At 51.7% G+C, this 16,936-nt stretch overlaps 1 protein-coding gene across 1 annotated transcript; it reads left to right on the forward strand.

Annotated features, from left to right (window-relative positions):
• The first annotated feature begins 4,947 nt into the window (after positions 1-4,947).
• Positions 4,948-12,465, forward strand: ACR (acrosin). The gene is made up of 5 exons (XM_003804592.5): positions 4,948-5,106; positions 6,116-6,319; positions 6,539-6,822; positions 10,897-11,042; positions 11,489-12,465. The coding sequence occupies exons 1-5, from the start codon at positions 5,030-5,032 to the stop codon at positions 12,035-12,037; spliced, it is 1,260 nt and encodes a 419-aa protein (XP_003804640.5). The 5' UTR covers positions 4,948-5,029; the 3' UTR covers positions 12,038-12,465.
• The last annotated feature ends 4,471 nt before the right edge of the window (positions 12,466-16,936 follow it).

The raw sequence follows: 16,936 nt of genomic DNA on the forward strand, positions 1-16,936 counted from the left end.
GCCATGGCTCAGTTGCCTGCTTGAGGGGATATTTGTGTCTGTCCCTCATACCAGCCACACAAACCTCCTCAGCCTGGACCACATGCACGGGTGACTCCTAGATCCCTATCTTTGACCTCCATGCCTAGGCACCTGGCATCTTCCAGCATCTTCTCCGAGTCTGCTGGAACTCAGCCCATGCCTTCTGCACCGAAGGCTTTTCTCTGTTCACCAACCCACTGAGTAGCACCTCCTAAGCTGGAGGCCACTTGTCCTCCATGACCCCTGCCAGGTTTTAAGCCTAGGGTTTAAGACTTGCTCCCGCCAGCGTCCGGTTGCTTTTAAATTCTGCTGCTCCTGTCTTGGAACCCGCTCACATCTCTTGCAACTGTCCCACCCCACGGCTGCAGACCAGATTTAGCCCTCACTCCTTCCCTGCTGATTCACTGGTTTTCTGTTTCCATTTCTGCCCTCTGCTCACAAACACCAGCCTGTCTGTAAATGCAGCTGATGGATGGACCCCGTGAGCCAGTCCAGCCCAGCCAGTGCTGCCGTGGCCCTGCCAGCATCCCCTGCTCCCTCCCCATGCACACATGCTGCTCGCCAGTCTCCCTCCACCTCCTGCAATCCCTGAGCCGCTATGACGCTTCAGGGCTCTGTCTCACACATGCCCTCCTCCTTCTGCCTGGATCACCCATCGTTTGCCTGCATCAAGCATACATAGCCTGGAGGCTGATCTCTGGATCCTGTCTTCCAGGACGTTTTCTCTGACCCACCCTCCCTGGAGTCCCAGTTAGGTGTTAGGCTGTGCATCTGCACGGCCCTGGTGCTATCTCAAATTAGAGCAAGTTGGTGCTTCTCACCTTGGGTTGTCTGCCCAGTTGGACGTGAGGTTTCCTTTTTGCTCCCACCCTGAGCACCAGAGACAAGACATTGTCCTTCAGGAGCGCACAGGCAGTCATGTGAGCAGCCGATAATGTGGCAAAAAAGACACGTCCTGGGTGGCACCTGGTGGGGGTGGCCAGCCAACAGGAGGGACAGAGACCCCTCGCTGAGTGGAAGGAGGTGGTGAGCTATGTCTTGAAGGGCAAACAGTAAGGCAAGTGGGCAAAGGCAATCAAGAGGGAGCCGTGAGAAAGTAGAGGGCACAGGACCCAGCACTGAGGCCAGGGGCTGCAGAGATGTGACATCCCCGGTGGGGAGGGTTGCTTACAGGAGGGGCAGTGGTTTCAGAGCCTGGACACACTGGGTTGAGGAGGCGTGTGAATATGACAGAATGACAATCGCATACCTTGGCTCTGTGGTTAACCCTAGCCAGGGGTGGGGCCGGTGGCACCGTGGAGAAGTGCCACTAGCCCCAGACTCCGAGTCCCCACGGAGGCCCAGGGCTCCATGTGCAGCCCAGGGAGACCCACCCTCCCGATGCCACACACTCAGGCCCAGAGCGAGTCAGGGGCCCCCTGCTCCCACACTCAGACCCTTGCAGGGCCCCCCTCCTTGACTTCCCGTGCAGCCCTTTCCTTATGATGGCCTCAGTTTCTAATCTGAAAATAAGATGAGGATTAGGAAATGTTGAAAATTTGAAATTGTGTGGCCTCTGCTCTTCCTGTGGGCTGGCACCCCCCAGCCACTCCCAAGACCTGTGGACAACTTTGGGGCAGGGCCAGGACATGGAGGCTGCTTTTGTTTTGTTTTGAGACAAGGTCTCACCCTGTCACCCAGGCTGGAGTGCAGGGGCATGATCGTGGCTCACTGTAGCCTCAACCTCCTGGAATTGAGCGATCCTCCTGCCTCAGCCTCCCAAGTAGCTGGGACTACAAGCGTGGGCCATCACACCTGACTAATTTTTTTTTTAAATTTTTTATGAGATGGGGGCCTCATTTTGCTGCCCAGGCTGGTCTAGAACTCCACCCTCCTTAGCCTTCCAAAGTGCTTCGATGACAGGTGTGGGCCACCTTGCCCAGCCTGAGGCTGGTTTTCAAGCTGTCATCATCCATAGCCTCAAAGGGCCTTCGTCCTTCTCCATGGCACCACCCAGACCCTCACCTGTTTGCTTAAACCACCCCTGAGGCACCTGCTTCCCCTGGGTGAAGACCTGAAACCTACCCCTTTTCGGCCCTCAAGGTTTCACTGCGTCAACCATTCTTACTCCCTCTGGGATCTTCTTGCCTTCCTGGCTGGCTGGACATTGAGGATGGATGGATAAGTTTTCTGCTCCTCACAGAGGGTGGTGGGGACAGGAATGGAAAAGTAGGGGATTGGGGGCTGGAAGGGATTGGAGCTCAGGGTGAGAAAAACTAGGGTGGGAGGTGGATTGCCCAGGTAAATAAGGCATGGGGACAGAAGTGGGCACGGCTGGCGAAGGCAGCGGGTGGTTGGGGTGAGCAGGAGCAGCGAGAATGGCTGGGATGAGCTGGAGGGGTGCCTGGGGGTCAGGGTGGAAGCAGAGAACAGGGAGGAGTTTGAGGGGGAGATGGGGAGCCCCCATCCTGCCCCCTGTGCTGAGCACTCTGCCTCAGCCTGAGCCATGCCCTCGGATGGGACCCCACCCTCTGGCCCCAGACCTGTCACCCATTTCTCCTTCGCTCTTGGAACAGCATGAAGAAGGTCAGACAAAGTCACTCTGAGTTGAGATGTTTGTTGCTTCCATTAGATTAAATGACAAAATTAAATGGGCCGGGCCAGGTACTTTTCCTGCAACCATCACTATAGCCAGGGGCAGGCACGATGACTGGCAGCCCCTTCTAGAATCAGAAGTGGGTAAGCTTTGCAGAGTCAAACCATAATGGTCTTCTGGAATCTAGACACTGACATTGGGTCTTCAGACTTTTTTATTGATACCTCCTAAATATTTGTAAAGAAATAGGTGCTATCTATTAAAAACACCTGAATAATATTTTCTTTAACAGTCAGAACTTTAATCTTCTTCTTTTTTTTTTGAGACAGGGTTTCACTCCCATTGCCCAAGCTTGAGTGCAATGGTGCGATCTCGGCTCACTGCAACTTCTGCCTTCCGGGTTCAAATGATTCTCCTGCCTCAGCTTCCTGAGTAGCTGGGATGCAGGTGCCACTGCACCTGGCTAATTTTTGTATTTTTTGTAGAGACGGGGTTTTGCCGTGTTGCCCAGGCTGGTCTGGGACTCCTGAGCTCAAGTGATCTGCCTGCCTCACCCTCTCAAAGTGCTGGATTTACAGGCATGAGCCTCTGCACTTGGGCCCACTTCTTCAATTCTTCTTGCCATTTCTTGAACTATATTTCCAAAGTCTTTTCCTGGTTATTTATGAGACACAACTTGATGCTCAGTTAAAATAAGTGAGGTCTGCTGACACTCAGTAGTGCAGCTGAAACCTATTCACATTCAAGTCACGAAATAGAACTTGTATGCCCTTCAGCTAGAGGAAGTGGGGCTACCTGACATAAAGGTAGAAAAATCTCCTGACACTCGGAGGAGATAAAGTGTCATGACTTAGATAGAGCATATAGGAGATAGGAGGTTTCGTGACTCTCAGGTAAGGGAGATGAGACCTCCAGACAACCAGGAAGAGGTGAGAATACCTCCAGACCTCAGGGGGTTGAGATGAGAACTTTGGACACCCAGAATAGAGGAGATCTCATGATACTCTAGCAGAGGAGATGAAAGCTCCATGCCATTTTGACAGGGATATGAGACTGTATTCAAGTAGAGGGTAGGACATGTCCTGGCACCCAGATGGGGGCAATGAGATCTCCCAACACTCTGGTATACCGGTGGAGACTTCAGAACATTCATATAGGTAAAATACAACCTCTTGACATTCAGCTAGAAGATGTAAGACCTCTTGATTTTCAGGTAGAGAAAGTGCGACAGGGTGACACTTGGGTGGTGGAGGTGAGAATTCTTAACCTGTAGGTGGAGGCAATGAGGACCTCTGGCATTGAAGTGGAAAAACAGAGTTGTTATTTCTTTCAAAGAAGGAGGTGATCACTCCCTGATACTGGGTAAGATATACGAGACCTATTGAACATTCATTTGAGGATGTCATAAGTACGACATTCAGTTAGAGAAAATAGATAAATCAAGATCATCTGATAATCTGAAAACTCAACACTCAGGAATAGGAGATGAGATGTCCTGACACTCAGGTTGGAGGCATGGGACCTTCTGACACCCACTTAGATGATGTGCAACCTATTGACCCTCGGGCTGGTTGAGATCTTACATTCAGGTAGAAGAGGTAAGGCTGCCCTCATGCAGGTAGGTAAGAGTGTGACCTCCTGACACTTGCAGGCGATGGGAAATGTTTTAACATTCAGGTGTTTGCAATAAGCATTTGTCACACTCTGGTAGGTGAGATGCTAGTTCCTGACGATCAGATGGGAAAAATGATGCTTCATGATATTCAGGTAGCTGTATGAAAACTCTTGACATTCAAGTATAGGAGAAAACACCTTGCTCCACCTCAGTCACAGAAAGCCGATCTGGAGACATTCAGGATAATAGGAGACCTTGTGATATTCAGCAACGGACAGGAAGGTGGGCTTTGCAGTTGTAAATTAGGAAAATTCAAAATGACTCTTGGAAAAGTGTGTTGATAGCATTCACTTGGAAGAGGAAAAGAAAACTTCCCCAACAACAATTAAGGATCAGTTAATCTGCTGACCCTGACTCCTCTGATCCACAAACATGTTGCACTGTCTCATCACTGAAGGGCTGAGCCGCTCCTCAGTCTGTGAGTCTGCAGTGGTTACAGCATGCATGAGAGGCAGACTCTGAACCTGCACAAAGCCAGAGCCTTGGGTGATGTGGGGACCTCGCAAGAGTTACTGGGAATGGAGATCCTGGCCTTGGGACAGAGGGAGTGGGGCTGCACAGGAGTCCCCCATCATCCTGGTGGTGGGGGAGCCTATGCAGGAAGTCAGGAAGTCTCTTCAGCACAAACCAGTTAAGGCGAGGGGCTCTTACCTGGCCTGACTGCTGGGGGTGGGGTGGGGGTCACCCCTGCTGATTGGCCAGGCAGCCACGGAACTTTGTGAGGTCACTAGGCTTGCAGGCCAGGCAGTGCCGGGAGTATGGTTGAGATGCTACCAACTGCCATTCTGCTGGTCTTGGCAGTGTCCGTGGTTGCTAAAGATAACGCCACGTGTGAGTAAGTGTCGGGGCACCTTGGTGGGGGAAGGATCTTCTGAGGAGCAGGTACCACCCCGACTCCCTCTGTCCAGGGCTAGGGAAAAGGAGGCTGGGCTTGGGCCTTAGCAGTCCCTGGGTCTCACAGCTCCTGTGACCCACATCCCTAACCTGGACCCCCCCTGCTCCCAGAATCAGCAGCCTGGATCCCCCAGACCCTCAGCTTTCGTGGTTTCCTCCAGAGATGGACCCCTCAGCACCTCAGGCTCCTTGTGCCTCTCCCACTCCCCCAGGGACTGACCCCACTGTCTTGAAGACATGAAGTCCTGATTTTGGGAGCCCTTATCCCCCCACAGACAGCTGAGATGTCCCAACCCGTGGTTGCCCCCAACAGCCCCAGGATATCATCGCTTCACACCGCTTGCACTCCTACCCCCCGGTAGGCTCTCTCACTCCAAGGTACCCCGAAATACCAACACCTCCCAAGCTATATGTGGCCTCCCACCCGTGACACAGTTCCCAGAGCCTCCAACTCTAGACCTCCACTGCTCTCAGTGTGCCCCCTACACCTGTGGGCCACAGTATCTGCCCCTGGCTGCTATCCCTCCTCCCATCACTGTCAACGACCCCCTTCATCACCTGACTTCCCTGAGTCTCCCACCCAAGATTGGTTATAAAGACCTCAGGCCATTACACCCCTCTGTCCCCAGGCCCCGCATCCCCACCTCTACCCTCCTGTTCTGCCCAGGGACGGGCCATCCCTCAGGGCCCATACAGCCTGTCCTGGCTTCCTATGGCCTCCTCTTTCTCCATCTGTGACTGCACCCACAAGAGCTGAGAAGTCGTGGCCCCAGAACCATTTCCTAGAGCCTGCGGCTTCCTACATAGCGCAGGCTGCCCCTGCTTTCCCAGAACCCGGAAGCTCTTCCCCACTTTTCCCAACCCCATGTCCCTGCCTCCCCTCAGTTATGGAGTTACAAGGACAGGCTGTGCTCATGCTAGGTTTGAACTGTGCTCTGGTCTCTCCCCAGTGGCCCCTGTGGGTTACGGTTCAGGCAAAACCCACAGGGTGGTGTCCGCATCGTTGGCGGGAAGGCTGCACAGCATGGGGCCTGGCCCTGGATGGTCAGCCTCCAGATCTTCACGTACAACGGCCACAGGTACCACACATGTGGAGGCAGCTTGCTGAATTCACGATGGGTGCTCACTGCTGCTCACTGCTTCACTGGCAAAAAGTACGTGTAGGGATGCACTGAGGGAGGTCTTCAGAACGGCTTTTCTCAGAGAGGGGTGTTCCCCAGGGATGCTGTGCAGCGTCTCCCTGGGGCTCTGGGTCAAGTGGCTGCAAGACTCCGGGGGCTGGTCCAGACCTTTGCTAGGGGAAGGCCCTGAGGGTCGCTGTCACCAGGCTTTTGTCCAGCCAGTTGTGACCTGGCTTACCTTTGTGCCCACAGTAATGTGCATGACTGGAGACTGGTTTTCGGAGCAAAGGAAATTACATATGGGAACAATAAACCAGTAAAGGCGCCTCTGCAAGAGAGATACGTGGAGAAAATCATCATTCATGAAAAATACAACTCTGCGACAGAGGGAAATGACATTGCCCTCGTGAAGATCACCCCTCCCATTTCGTGTGGGCGCTTCATTGGGCCGGGCTGCCTGCCCCACTTTAAGGCAGGCCTCCCCAGAGGCTCCCAGAGCTGCTGGGTGGCTGGCTGGGGATATATAGAAGAGAAAGGTGAGTATGGGAGCACCTCCAAGGGGGGACGCTGCTGGCCATTCTCCTGGTGGTCTTTGAGGTGCAGCGGTCACTTGTTGACACCCAGCCAGGCTGCTTTCATCCTCCTCAGGGAGCTACACGTAGAGCCATCACCGTGGCCTTCCACAGTCCCCTGTGCCAGGTCACGTGATGGGTGACTCGTCTGGCTGTCTACGGGGGGGCTGACGGCAGGTGCAGGCAGAGCGCATCGTTGCTTAGAATGGGGTTGAGGCTGTGTCTGTATTTGGCACCTGGGGCCCAAGCTGCTGGATCCTGGAAACAAGCAGCAACCCTGAAACAGCCTTTGGAGAAGAGCTCCAGATAAGGTTATGTGGCCGTATGACAGTGCCTTCCACTCTCTGGGCCTTGGTTTCCTCATCTGTAAATGGAGGGGCTGGATCAGATGGTCTCCAAGCTGACCATTTCCTAACACCTGTGATTCCAGGGCGCAGCGTTCCTGCTTCCAGGCTGTCTTTGTCACCATCAGCAGCCACCTCCGGTGTAGTCATAGCACCAAATCTACCCTCTCCATCCGAGTTACTTGACATTTGCTTTGTAGACTGGGAAGGGGACAGGTGGTTGGTGTGGCTTTCTGTGGGTCATAGGCATCCCTGTATTTCAGGCTTCCTGAAGTGTCCGGCAGGTACCTCTCCATTCAAGACGGGTGTAGCTGTCGCTCTAGAGCTCTGTCCATAACCAAGCTGTCTCTCTCTCCCCTGGCTCCCAGAAGATCTCTTGCCCATCCAACACTATCTGACACACTCGACACCACATGAGTTCCAGAACAGTAGGGGGAATTTCTTCCGTACCAGACCAGGCTCACAGAGGGCCCCAGGTGTGACCTAGAACAAATTGTCATTACTGACTCCGTGGTCAGAGAGGCCCAGACACCTCTCCCTACATACTTAGGCACACTAGAGATACCATTTATCCCAGAAGCAACAGGCGACCCCATTAAATGGCAGCAGTGAGCAGCAAGGTTTTGCCAGCAGGACAAGACCCAGTAGGACTTGATCTCTGCATGTGACCTATATTTCCAGCTTTCCAAAAGTGGTGCATCTCAATCTCTTTTTTTCTTGATAATGGATAATGAGGCTTCTTAATTCAAGGCGATTCAGTCATATGAGTCTAAAACGCAGCCTTTTTTGGGTAACAACAACAAAAAGTCAATAATTTGAGGATTCTTCCTTTAACTCTTATTTCTTTCTCTGAGGGCGTGGTCTAAGTTTCTGACAGGTTTGTCACCTCTCCTGTCCCTCAGGGAAGGGAGTCTCATCCCAGCTGTCCTTGTTCTCACTGGCCTCACTTGACATGTGGCCATCCCCTTCTGGCCTGGAGTGACAGCCTGTATTCCAGCTGCCGATACCCATGGCTCTGCCCTGGCCTCTGTCCAGCCCCCTAGCCTGCCATGCTCTGTCCCCTGTCTGATGATGTCCACAGCTCTTGGGGGTCCCTATGTTCCTGGGAGGCTGATCTTAGGGTCCCCACTGCCAACCGTTGCTGTCCTATTCTATTACTCAGACGGATAGTAGTCTCCTAGCTATATCTTGGATGCCATGCAAAACCTTTTTTGTTCTGGAATTCCCATAAACCTAATAGGATCACTCTGTTTCTGTTTGGGGTTTTTTTGTTTTTCATTTTTGCAAACACATCCTGTACCCATAAGCCCAAGTCTTAAAGAAACCCCCAGGCTCCAACTCCTGTGATCCCTTCAAACCTTCCATGTCTTACCACCTCCTTCAACTCATCTGCTTTGGGGCTGGAAGGGTATTGCTTCTTTCCCATTGGATTTTGAGTCCCTGCAGACTTTTAAGCATTTGTTATTTAAAGCCCAGGTGTCGGCTGTGTGCAGTTGCTCATTCCTGTAATTTACCCAGCACTTTGGGAGGCCGAGGCAGGTGGATCACCTGAGGTCAGGAGTTTGAGACCAGCCTGGCCAACATGGTGAAACCCAATCTCTACTAAAAATATAAAACATTAGCAGGGTGTGGTGGTGGATGCCTGTTGTCCCAGCTACTCGGGAGGCTGAGGCAGGAGAATCACTTGAACCCGGGAGGTGAAGGTTGCAGTGAGCCAAGATCACGCCACTGCATTCCAGCCTGGGTAACAAGAGCGAAACTTCATCTCAAAAAAAACCTGCCAAGGTGTTGGGATTTAGAAAACCCTTTTCTGTTTCAGACACCTGGCTCTTCACAATAAAACCCATGGCTTTCAAGACTATGGGCTCTGCCCTAGACTTAAAAAGTCATCTTGGCCAGGCGCGGTGGCTCACTCCTGTAATCCCAGCACTTTGGGAGGCCAAGGAGGGTGGATCACAAGGTCGTGAGATCGAGACCATCCTGGCTAACACGGTGAAACCTCATTTCTACTAAAAATACAGAAAATTAGCCGGGCATGGTGGCGGGCGCCTGTAGTCTCAGCTACTCGGGAGGCTGAGGCAGGAGAATGGCATGAACCCGGGAGGCGGAGCTTGCAGTGAGCCGAGATGGCACCACTGCACTCCAGCCTGGGCGACAGAGCAAGACTCTGTCTCAAAAAAAAAAAAAAAAATCGTCTTAATGGCTAATAAGCCAGGATTGTTGTCATTGTTGTTTCAATGTCACCCCTACCCCAAGGGCAGTGCATGTACAAAACTCTCACTGCTGCTTGGATGGTAAGAAAAGGTAGGGGCTAAGGGGATTAAAAAACATAAAGCCAGCGAACACTCGTTCAGCAGCCGCTTACCAGACGCCTGCTGTGTGCCGAGCCCTATGCACGTCACTCGTGTGTCCCCTGTCTCCCGCCTTGGCCTGTGCAGGTATGTTCTGGGTCTGCCCCTACCTCAGTCTGCTCCCATCTGCTCTGCAGGTGACGTCCAGATCCACCCCCAGGGTTGTAGGTGCTGCTGCGGTGGGGGCCAGAGTGGCTGCTGCTGTTGGGGACCCTTCTGTCTGTGGGACCCCTTGAAAAGGAGCAACACTGGCTGCATGCGCCGTAGCATCGGGTCTTTCTAACCCAAAGGTCACGGTAGAGAGTCCAGCGCTTTCTTTCTTTTTTTTGTTTGAGACGGAGTCTGGCTCTGTCACCCAGGCTGGAGTGCAGTGGCACCGTCTCGGCTCACTGCAACCTCTGCCTCCCAGGTTCACGCCATTCTCCTGCCTCAGCCTCCCGAGTAGCTGAGACTACAGGTGCCCGCCACCATGCCCAGCTAATTTTTTGTATTTTTTTTTAGTAGAGACGGGGTTTCACCGTGTTAACCAGGATGGTCTCGATCTCCTGACCTCATGATCTGCCCGCCTCGGCCTCCCAAAGTGCTGGGATTACAGGCGTGAGCCACCGCGCCCGGCCAAGTCCGGGGCTTTCAAGGAAGTCCGCATCGGGGTTGTTTCAACCGCCCCTGCCCCTGCCAGGTCTGCCCGTGTGTGGAGGCGCTGCCCCGAGCTTCCCCTGCAGTCTCCTCGGAACAGATACGCAGCATATGGGGAGGGACTTATTGACCCAGCTCCAGCAGATCCCGTCCGCAGCTGAGCCGAGGAGTTCTGAAGAGGGACAAGAAGCAGGGGGAGTGGCTTACAGCCAGACTGTGGGAGTGGACAGTGTGTCTCAGACTGGAGTCTGGAGAGGAGCAGTCCTGAGGCCAGGCTCCAGCCCCTCCACGTCTCTCCTGTGACCTGGGTGGGCGGTGCTCCAGCCTTCTGATCCAAAATGGGAATAACGGGACCATGTGACTCAGGGAGTGCTTAGTGCGCACTAGGTGTTATTGGTAATACTGCAACTAACCTCCATAATCCATCGTTAATAGGCACACCCACCCTCCATCCACCTGTCCATGGGCCTCCACCCTTCCTTCCTCTCTTCCTCTCTCCTCTGGCCTTGATTTGGATAACATTTCCCCACCTCCTCCCACCACCTCTCGTCTGCTGTTTCTGGTGTCTAAGGAGGGGTCGGGGCATGGACCGGATGGGTCTGAGGTTTAACTGGAGCATCACAGAGGATGGGGTTGGGTGGGGCAAGGAGGCAGGGCTTTTGTCCGTGTCTCCCATGATCACTGACCACCGAGTGGTCTGACTGTAGCCCCCAGGCCATCATCTATGCTGATGGAGGCACGTGTGGATCTCATCGACCTGGACTTGTGTAACTCGACCCAGTGGTACAATGGGCGTGTTCAGCCAACCAATGTGTGCGCGGGGTATCCTGTAGGCAAGATCGACACCTGCCAGGTAACCTTCCTTCTGGCTTCTGGGCCCCTGGGTCCCTCCAGGACTCTCCCGGCCCCTGAGAACATCCTCCTTTTGGATCCCCAAGCTCCACTATCTCCACTGCTCTGCCCAGGGCCCTTCTCTAGTGACTGCTTCCCCGGTCCCTTTTCTAGCACCTACTCTCACAGTGGGGATGAGTGGTGACAGCCACCGGCTGCCCCTGCCGTGTGCCCCTGTGGACACCTGGGTTTGCTCATGTCACTGCAAGGAAAGCCCTGACAATTCACACCCTCCTCACATCCCAAATGAAGCCCCTGACACCCCCTCAAACTTTACTACAACCACTTGTGTTTATGGCAGCAGGAGACCATGTGACTGTGGAAATTGTCCTCCCAGAGCCTTCTGACCCCTCTGGGCAGGGGAAGAGTGGCTCAGGCAGATAGTGACCTCTGTGTCCTTCTGGACAGGGGGACAGCGGCGGGCCTCTCATGTGCAAAGACAGCAAGGAAAGCGCCTATGTGGTCGTGGGAATCACAAGCTGGGGGGTAGGCTGTGCCCGTGCCAAGCGCCCCGGAATCTACACGGCCACCTGGCCCTATCTGAACTGGATCGCCTCCAAGATTGGTTCCAACGCTTTGCATATGATTCAATCGGCCACCCGTCCACCTCCCACCACTCGACCGCCCCCGATTCGACCCCCCTTCTCCCACCCTATCTCCGCTCACCTTCCTTGGTATTTCCAACCGCCCCCTCGACCACTTCCACCCCGACCACCTGCAGCCCAGCCCCGACCCCCACCTTCACCCCTGCCCCCACCCCCACCTCCACCCTCACCTTTACCCCCACCCCCACCCCCACCTACACCCTCATCTACCACAAAACTTCCCCAAGGACTTTCTTTTGCCAAGCGCCTACAGCAGCTCGTAGAGGTCTTGAAGGGGAAATCCTATCCCGACGGAAAGAACCATGATGACATGGAGACCACAGAACTCCCAGAACTGACCTCGACCTCCTGATCTGACCTGGTTCTCAACAGACCCAGGGAGCCCTTCACTCCTGAGAAAAAGGAAAGATGAAATAAATAAATAAACATATATCTATAGATATACACACACACATATCTCTATGTATACATGCATATACATCAAGAGATGCTTTCTGGACTTCTTCCTATCCCCCCTCCCAACCCACATTTCCCCTATAAAATCTACCCGCTCTCCTTCACCCTACAATAAGGCGGAATTGCTTGTACGTGAGTGCCAATCGTGTTTTTAAAAATCTTGATTTTTAATGCTGGAATAAGGTGACCTGGGGCTGTAGACCAGGGATGGTCTTTATTTCACACTTAGGGAAAAACGACAAATGGTGAAAATAAAAGAGCCGTCTCTGCATGTGCAAGTCAAAGGGGGTGGACCCCCAAAGCAGCAGCTGTGAGTGAGCTGCCTGGGAAAGAGGGGGTGTGGGTCCAAGTCTTCTATCAGGAGGCTGGTGGTGTTGACACCCACAGAGAAGCTTCTGCATGAAGGTTGAGCTCCCCAGAACACAAAGGCTAAGGAGGCCACCAGGCCACCAGAACAAGTGTCTACTACCAAACACAGTTTTGCTTGTGGCTTGTTAGTATCCAGTCGACACCAACAAGCCTGTTCATTACTTGCCTGTAGTTAAATCTTATTAGTTCCTGGATTTGAGCAAATTAAAAAATGTATTCTTTGCTAGAGCTTTCTAGGAATTGCAATGGGGAATACTTTTTGGATGCCCTCGAGTGAGCTTTGAATGGCTTCCTTAGGATTTGGGGTTATTTATTTTAAGACCTTCCATTGCAAGGAACAGAAACCAGTTAGAGCCATTTAAGTGATAAGGATGCAAAGATGTCACACAGAACCAATAGGAAAGGCCAGAAGCAGACACCAAGAATGGTGAGGAACCCAGGCAAGGCATGACCATGGTCTGCATAGAGTACCTGCCCCACACTGCCCCATGCTGGGGGCAGCTGTCACCTGGAGCTGTTTACATCTATTTGCAAAATCCTGGGGAATAAATCCTCCAGCCTGACCAATATGGTGAAACTCCATCTCTACTAAAAACACAGAAAAATTAGCCAGGTGAGGTGGCGGTGCCTGTAATCCCAGCTACTTGGGAGGCTGAGGCAGGAGAATCACTTGAACCCGGGAGGCAGAGGTTGCAGTATGGCGAGATCACGCCACTGCACTCCAGCCTGGGTGATAGAGTGAGACTCCATCTCAAAAAAAAAAAAAAAAAAAAAAAAAGAAGGAAATCCTGATAGGTTCAGGCCAACCGCCCACTCTGATCAGGGAGTAAAAATGCAAAACTTGACTGCTGGTTTAACCCCTTGTGAGACTGAAGATGGCAGGTCTCAGAAAGAGAGAAAACCTTGGCATTTGGCTGAGCAGTCATTGCAACAAGCTTTCACTCATATGTGTGTCCACCTAGCTGCTTGTGTGAGTCAAGTGCAAGGTGGTCCTATGCCCCGGTTACCAAGACAGGTGGCAGAGAGAAGGTGCCATGGCAGGTGGGAGGAACCCTGGCTGAGAAAGCTCAAAGGACCAGTCATTTTCCTGCTGGAGCTGGAACCTGGACTGATGGAGCAGCTGTGAATCTTCATCTTCAAAATTTATTGGTCTACCTGGGGTTTCAAGCAAATACCCTGCTCTACCCCGCATAAGCTCCGTGCTCTGGGGAAGATGTGCCAGAGGGCTGTGTGACCATGAAATAAGGACAGATGCAGAGCATTAAAGCAGGTCTTGACACACCAGAAATGCCCATGAACATGGGCTGTCATTCATGGGCCAGCTGGTGGTGACTGCTGGTGCATAATCTTACGCTTATCTGCAGGGGCACTTCGGTGCCTGCCGTTTTCCTCTTATGACCCCTGAAATGCTTTGGCCACATAGGAGGGCTTGCATATTGAGTCGAATGGCCCATGCCTCTGTAGGATAGTAACAGTTGATCACACTTAAAACATTCTATCTGCCTTGGCTAAGAGCTGGTGCTGCTGAAGTTGGAGTTGGTAATTCATTTTATTGACTTTTAGGCTCTCTCTACTAAAGCCAGTTTCTTAATCTCCCTTTGTACCCTGGTGCCAGACACTTGACATTCTCTAAATACTAAGCATACAAAATGCAAGGCCCCGTGCGGAAGCCGTAACAGCGGCAGCTTGGGATTCACCCTCAATGACCCTGAGCCAGACACAGAGCCAGGTGGGCTAGCACATAGAAGTATGGGGCAAGGTGTGCTGCAGTCACAAAGCGGTTTTGGACAAGTTGGGGTGGAGCTACAGCAGCAGCAGCTTTTTTCTACCCCAGAGACTTCACTGCTTCTCTTCTGAGCTTTCTGTGATCCAGAGTTGATTTTCTTGGTTCTCTTTCCCCATAAATACTCCTTGTCCTTAGTTTCTTCTCTCCCCAGTGATGGAGAAAATCTTACCCTGGGCCTATCATCTATAGCTGACATCTGGGCCTCCTTGGAGAGACAGGGCCTACTCTCAAGGAACACCCTGTGAGAGGCCATAGACTGGGTGGAGAATTCAAGCCGTGATTCCTGGAAACTTCACATGCACATTAATATGGTGACATGTCACATAATCTCCTGATCTTTCACCATTCACACTACTCTATGACTTGCTTTTCCATTTAGCAAATATAGAGGTATTTCTATGTTAGTGTGTACAGGCCCATCTTATGTCTCTAAATTGATCTTCCACAATAGGGATACTTATAAGACAAAGTGGCACAGTTCTTTCCTAGGAAGGAATGTTTAGCCTTCCATGCATGAGAGTGCCCATTTCCCTACATCTAAGCCGACACTGTTCTTACCAAATGTGTCTATCTTTACCAATGTAATAGATGTTCCAATTTTCATTTTTAAAATTGACGCTCTTTGATCTGCCTTCATGTTCCTATGGATAGTTTAACCCTGAAAAGGTTAAACTTTCAGATCGTGAAGCAGGTGTCTCCTGCTCATAGTGACAGGAGAAATGGAAGAATGACCAGCTGTGTGACAAACCAAAACTCCAGGGACCTAGACATCTAAGGGGTGTGCCCACCTAGACATCCGAGGGGTGTGCCCACCTAGACAGCCAAGGGGTGTGCCCACCCAGACAACTGAGGGGTGTGCCCACCTAGACATCCGAGGGGTGTGCCCACCTAGACATCCGAGGGGTGTGCCCACCCAGACAACTGAGGGGTGTGCCCACCTAGACATCCGAGGGGTGTGCCCACCTAGACATCCGAGGGGTGTGCCCACCCAGACAACCAAGGGGTGTGCCCAGCTAGACATCCGAGGGGTGTGCCCACCTAGACAATCTGAGGGGTGTGCCCACCTAGACAACCGAGGGGTGTGCCCACCTAGACATCCGAGGGGTGTGCCCACCTAGACAACCGAGGGGTGTGCCCACCTAGACAACCGAGGGGTGTGCCCACCTAGACATCTGAGGGGTGTGCCCACCTAGACAACCGAGGGGTGTGCTCACCTAGACAATCCGAGGGGTGTGCCCACCTAGACAATCCGAGGGGTGTGCACACTTAGATATCTGAGGGATGTGCTCACTGTTTTCTCATGGGACGGCTAAGCAAATGAAAAATATTTGTAAAAACTGAATTCATAATGAAGCTTACTGATAGGAACAATAAAAGAAAATGGTTTGACAGTGGCTAAACTGTACAGGGCAAGACTCTGATGCCAGAACAGTGGGCGCGGCAGGGATCATGCACAATATTGACACTCACAGAGGCAGAGGTCCTCGCTGTGCCTCTCATCAATATAGGAAATCTTACAATATTTGCAAGGGAAAATGTTCTGGTGAATCCAATCTTAGCAAATTTACAATGGAAATGTGAAAAAATGAAAACGCTTCATCTTTAATACGTAGAAAACTGACCAAGAAACAGAAGTTAGCTTAATGGAGTTTACTCCAGAAACTCTATTCTTGGTAAAGAATCATCAGTGATCTAATTCTGGACACTACACATGGGTTTTTGCATGGGCATGTGCTTTCATGTCTCTCGGGTAAATACTTAGGGGTGGAATGGCTGGATCATACGGTGGGTATAAGTTTTGACATACAAATGCATCCCCGAAGCAATCACCACAACCCAGAGAGTGAACACGTCCGTCACTCCCTAAAGTTTCCTTGTGGCACTTTGCAATCCCTCCAGCCTGTCCCCTCTCCTGCCCCAGGCAATGTCTGGTCTGCTTTGTCTCATATCAATTTGCTTTTCTCATAATTTTATATAAATGAAACCCTATAGCAAGCCCTTTTTAAAATCAATCTTCTTTCACTCAGCATAATCATTTTGAGATTCATTTTGTGTATTGGTGATGTATTTCTTTCCATTGCTGAGTATTTCATCACATGGCTATACCACAGTTTGTTTTCCTATCTACCTATTGATGGACATTGGGTTGTTTCCAGTCTGCGCTATTCCAAATGAAGCAGCTATGCGCACTCAAATACAAGGATTTGTATGGGCATACATGTTCATATCTCTTGGCTAACCATGTGTGTGAGGAATGGCTGGTAGGTATATGTTAAAAAGCACTTTTTGAAAAACATTGAGTGTTTTTTCAAAGTGATTGCAACATTTCACAGTCCCATCAGCAGTATATGAGAGTCCCAACTCTTCCACATCCTTGACAAGATTTGGTATGGTCAGCCTTTTTTATTTTCTTTTATTATTATTATACTTTAAGTTTTTTTTTTTTTTTTTTTTTTTTTGAGACGGAGTCTCGCTCTGTCGCCCAGGCTGGAGTGCAGTGGCGCGATCTCGGCTCACTGCAAGCTCCGCCTCCCGGGTTCACGCCATTCTCCTGCCTCAGCCTCCCGAGTAGCTGGGACTACAGGCGCCCGCTACCACGCCCGGCTAATTTTTTGTATTTTTAGTAGAGACGGGGTTTCA

This window comes from Pan paniscus, chromosome 23, assembly GCF_029289425.2.
Source record: "Pan paniscus chromosome 23, NHGRI_mPanPan1-v2.0_pri, whole genome shotgun sequence".
Taxonomy (NCBI): Eukaryota; Metazoa; Chordata; class Mammalia; order Primates; family Hominidae; genus Pan; species Pan paniscus.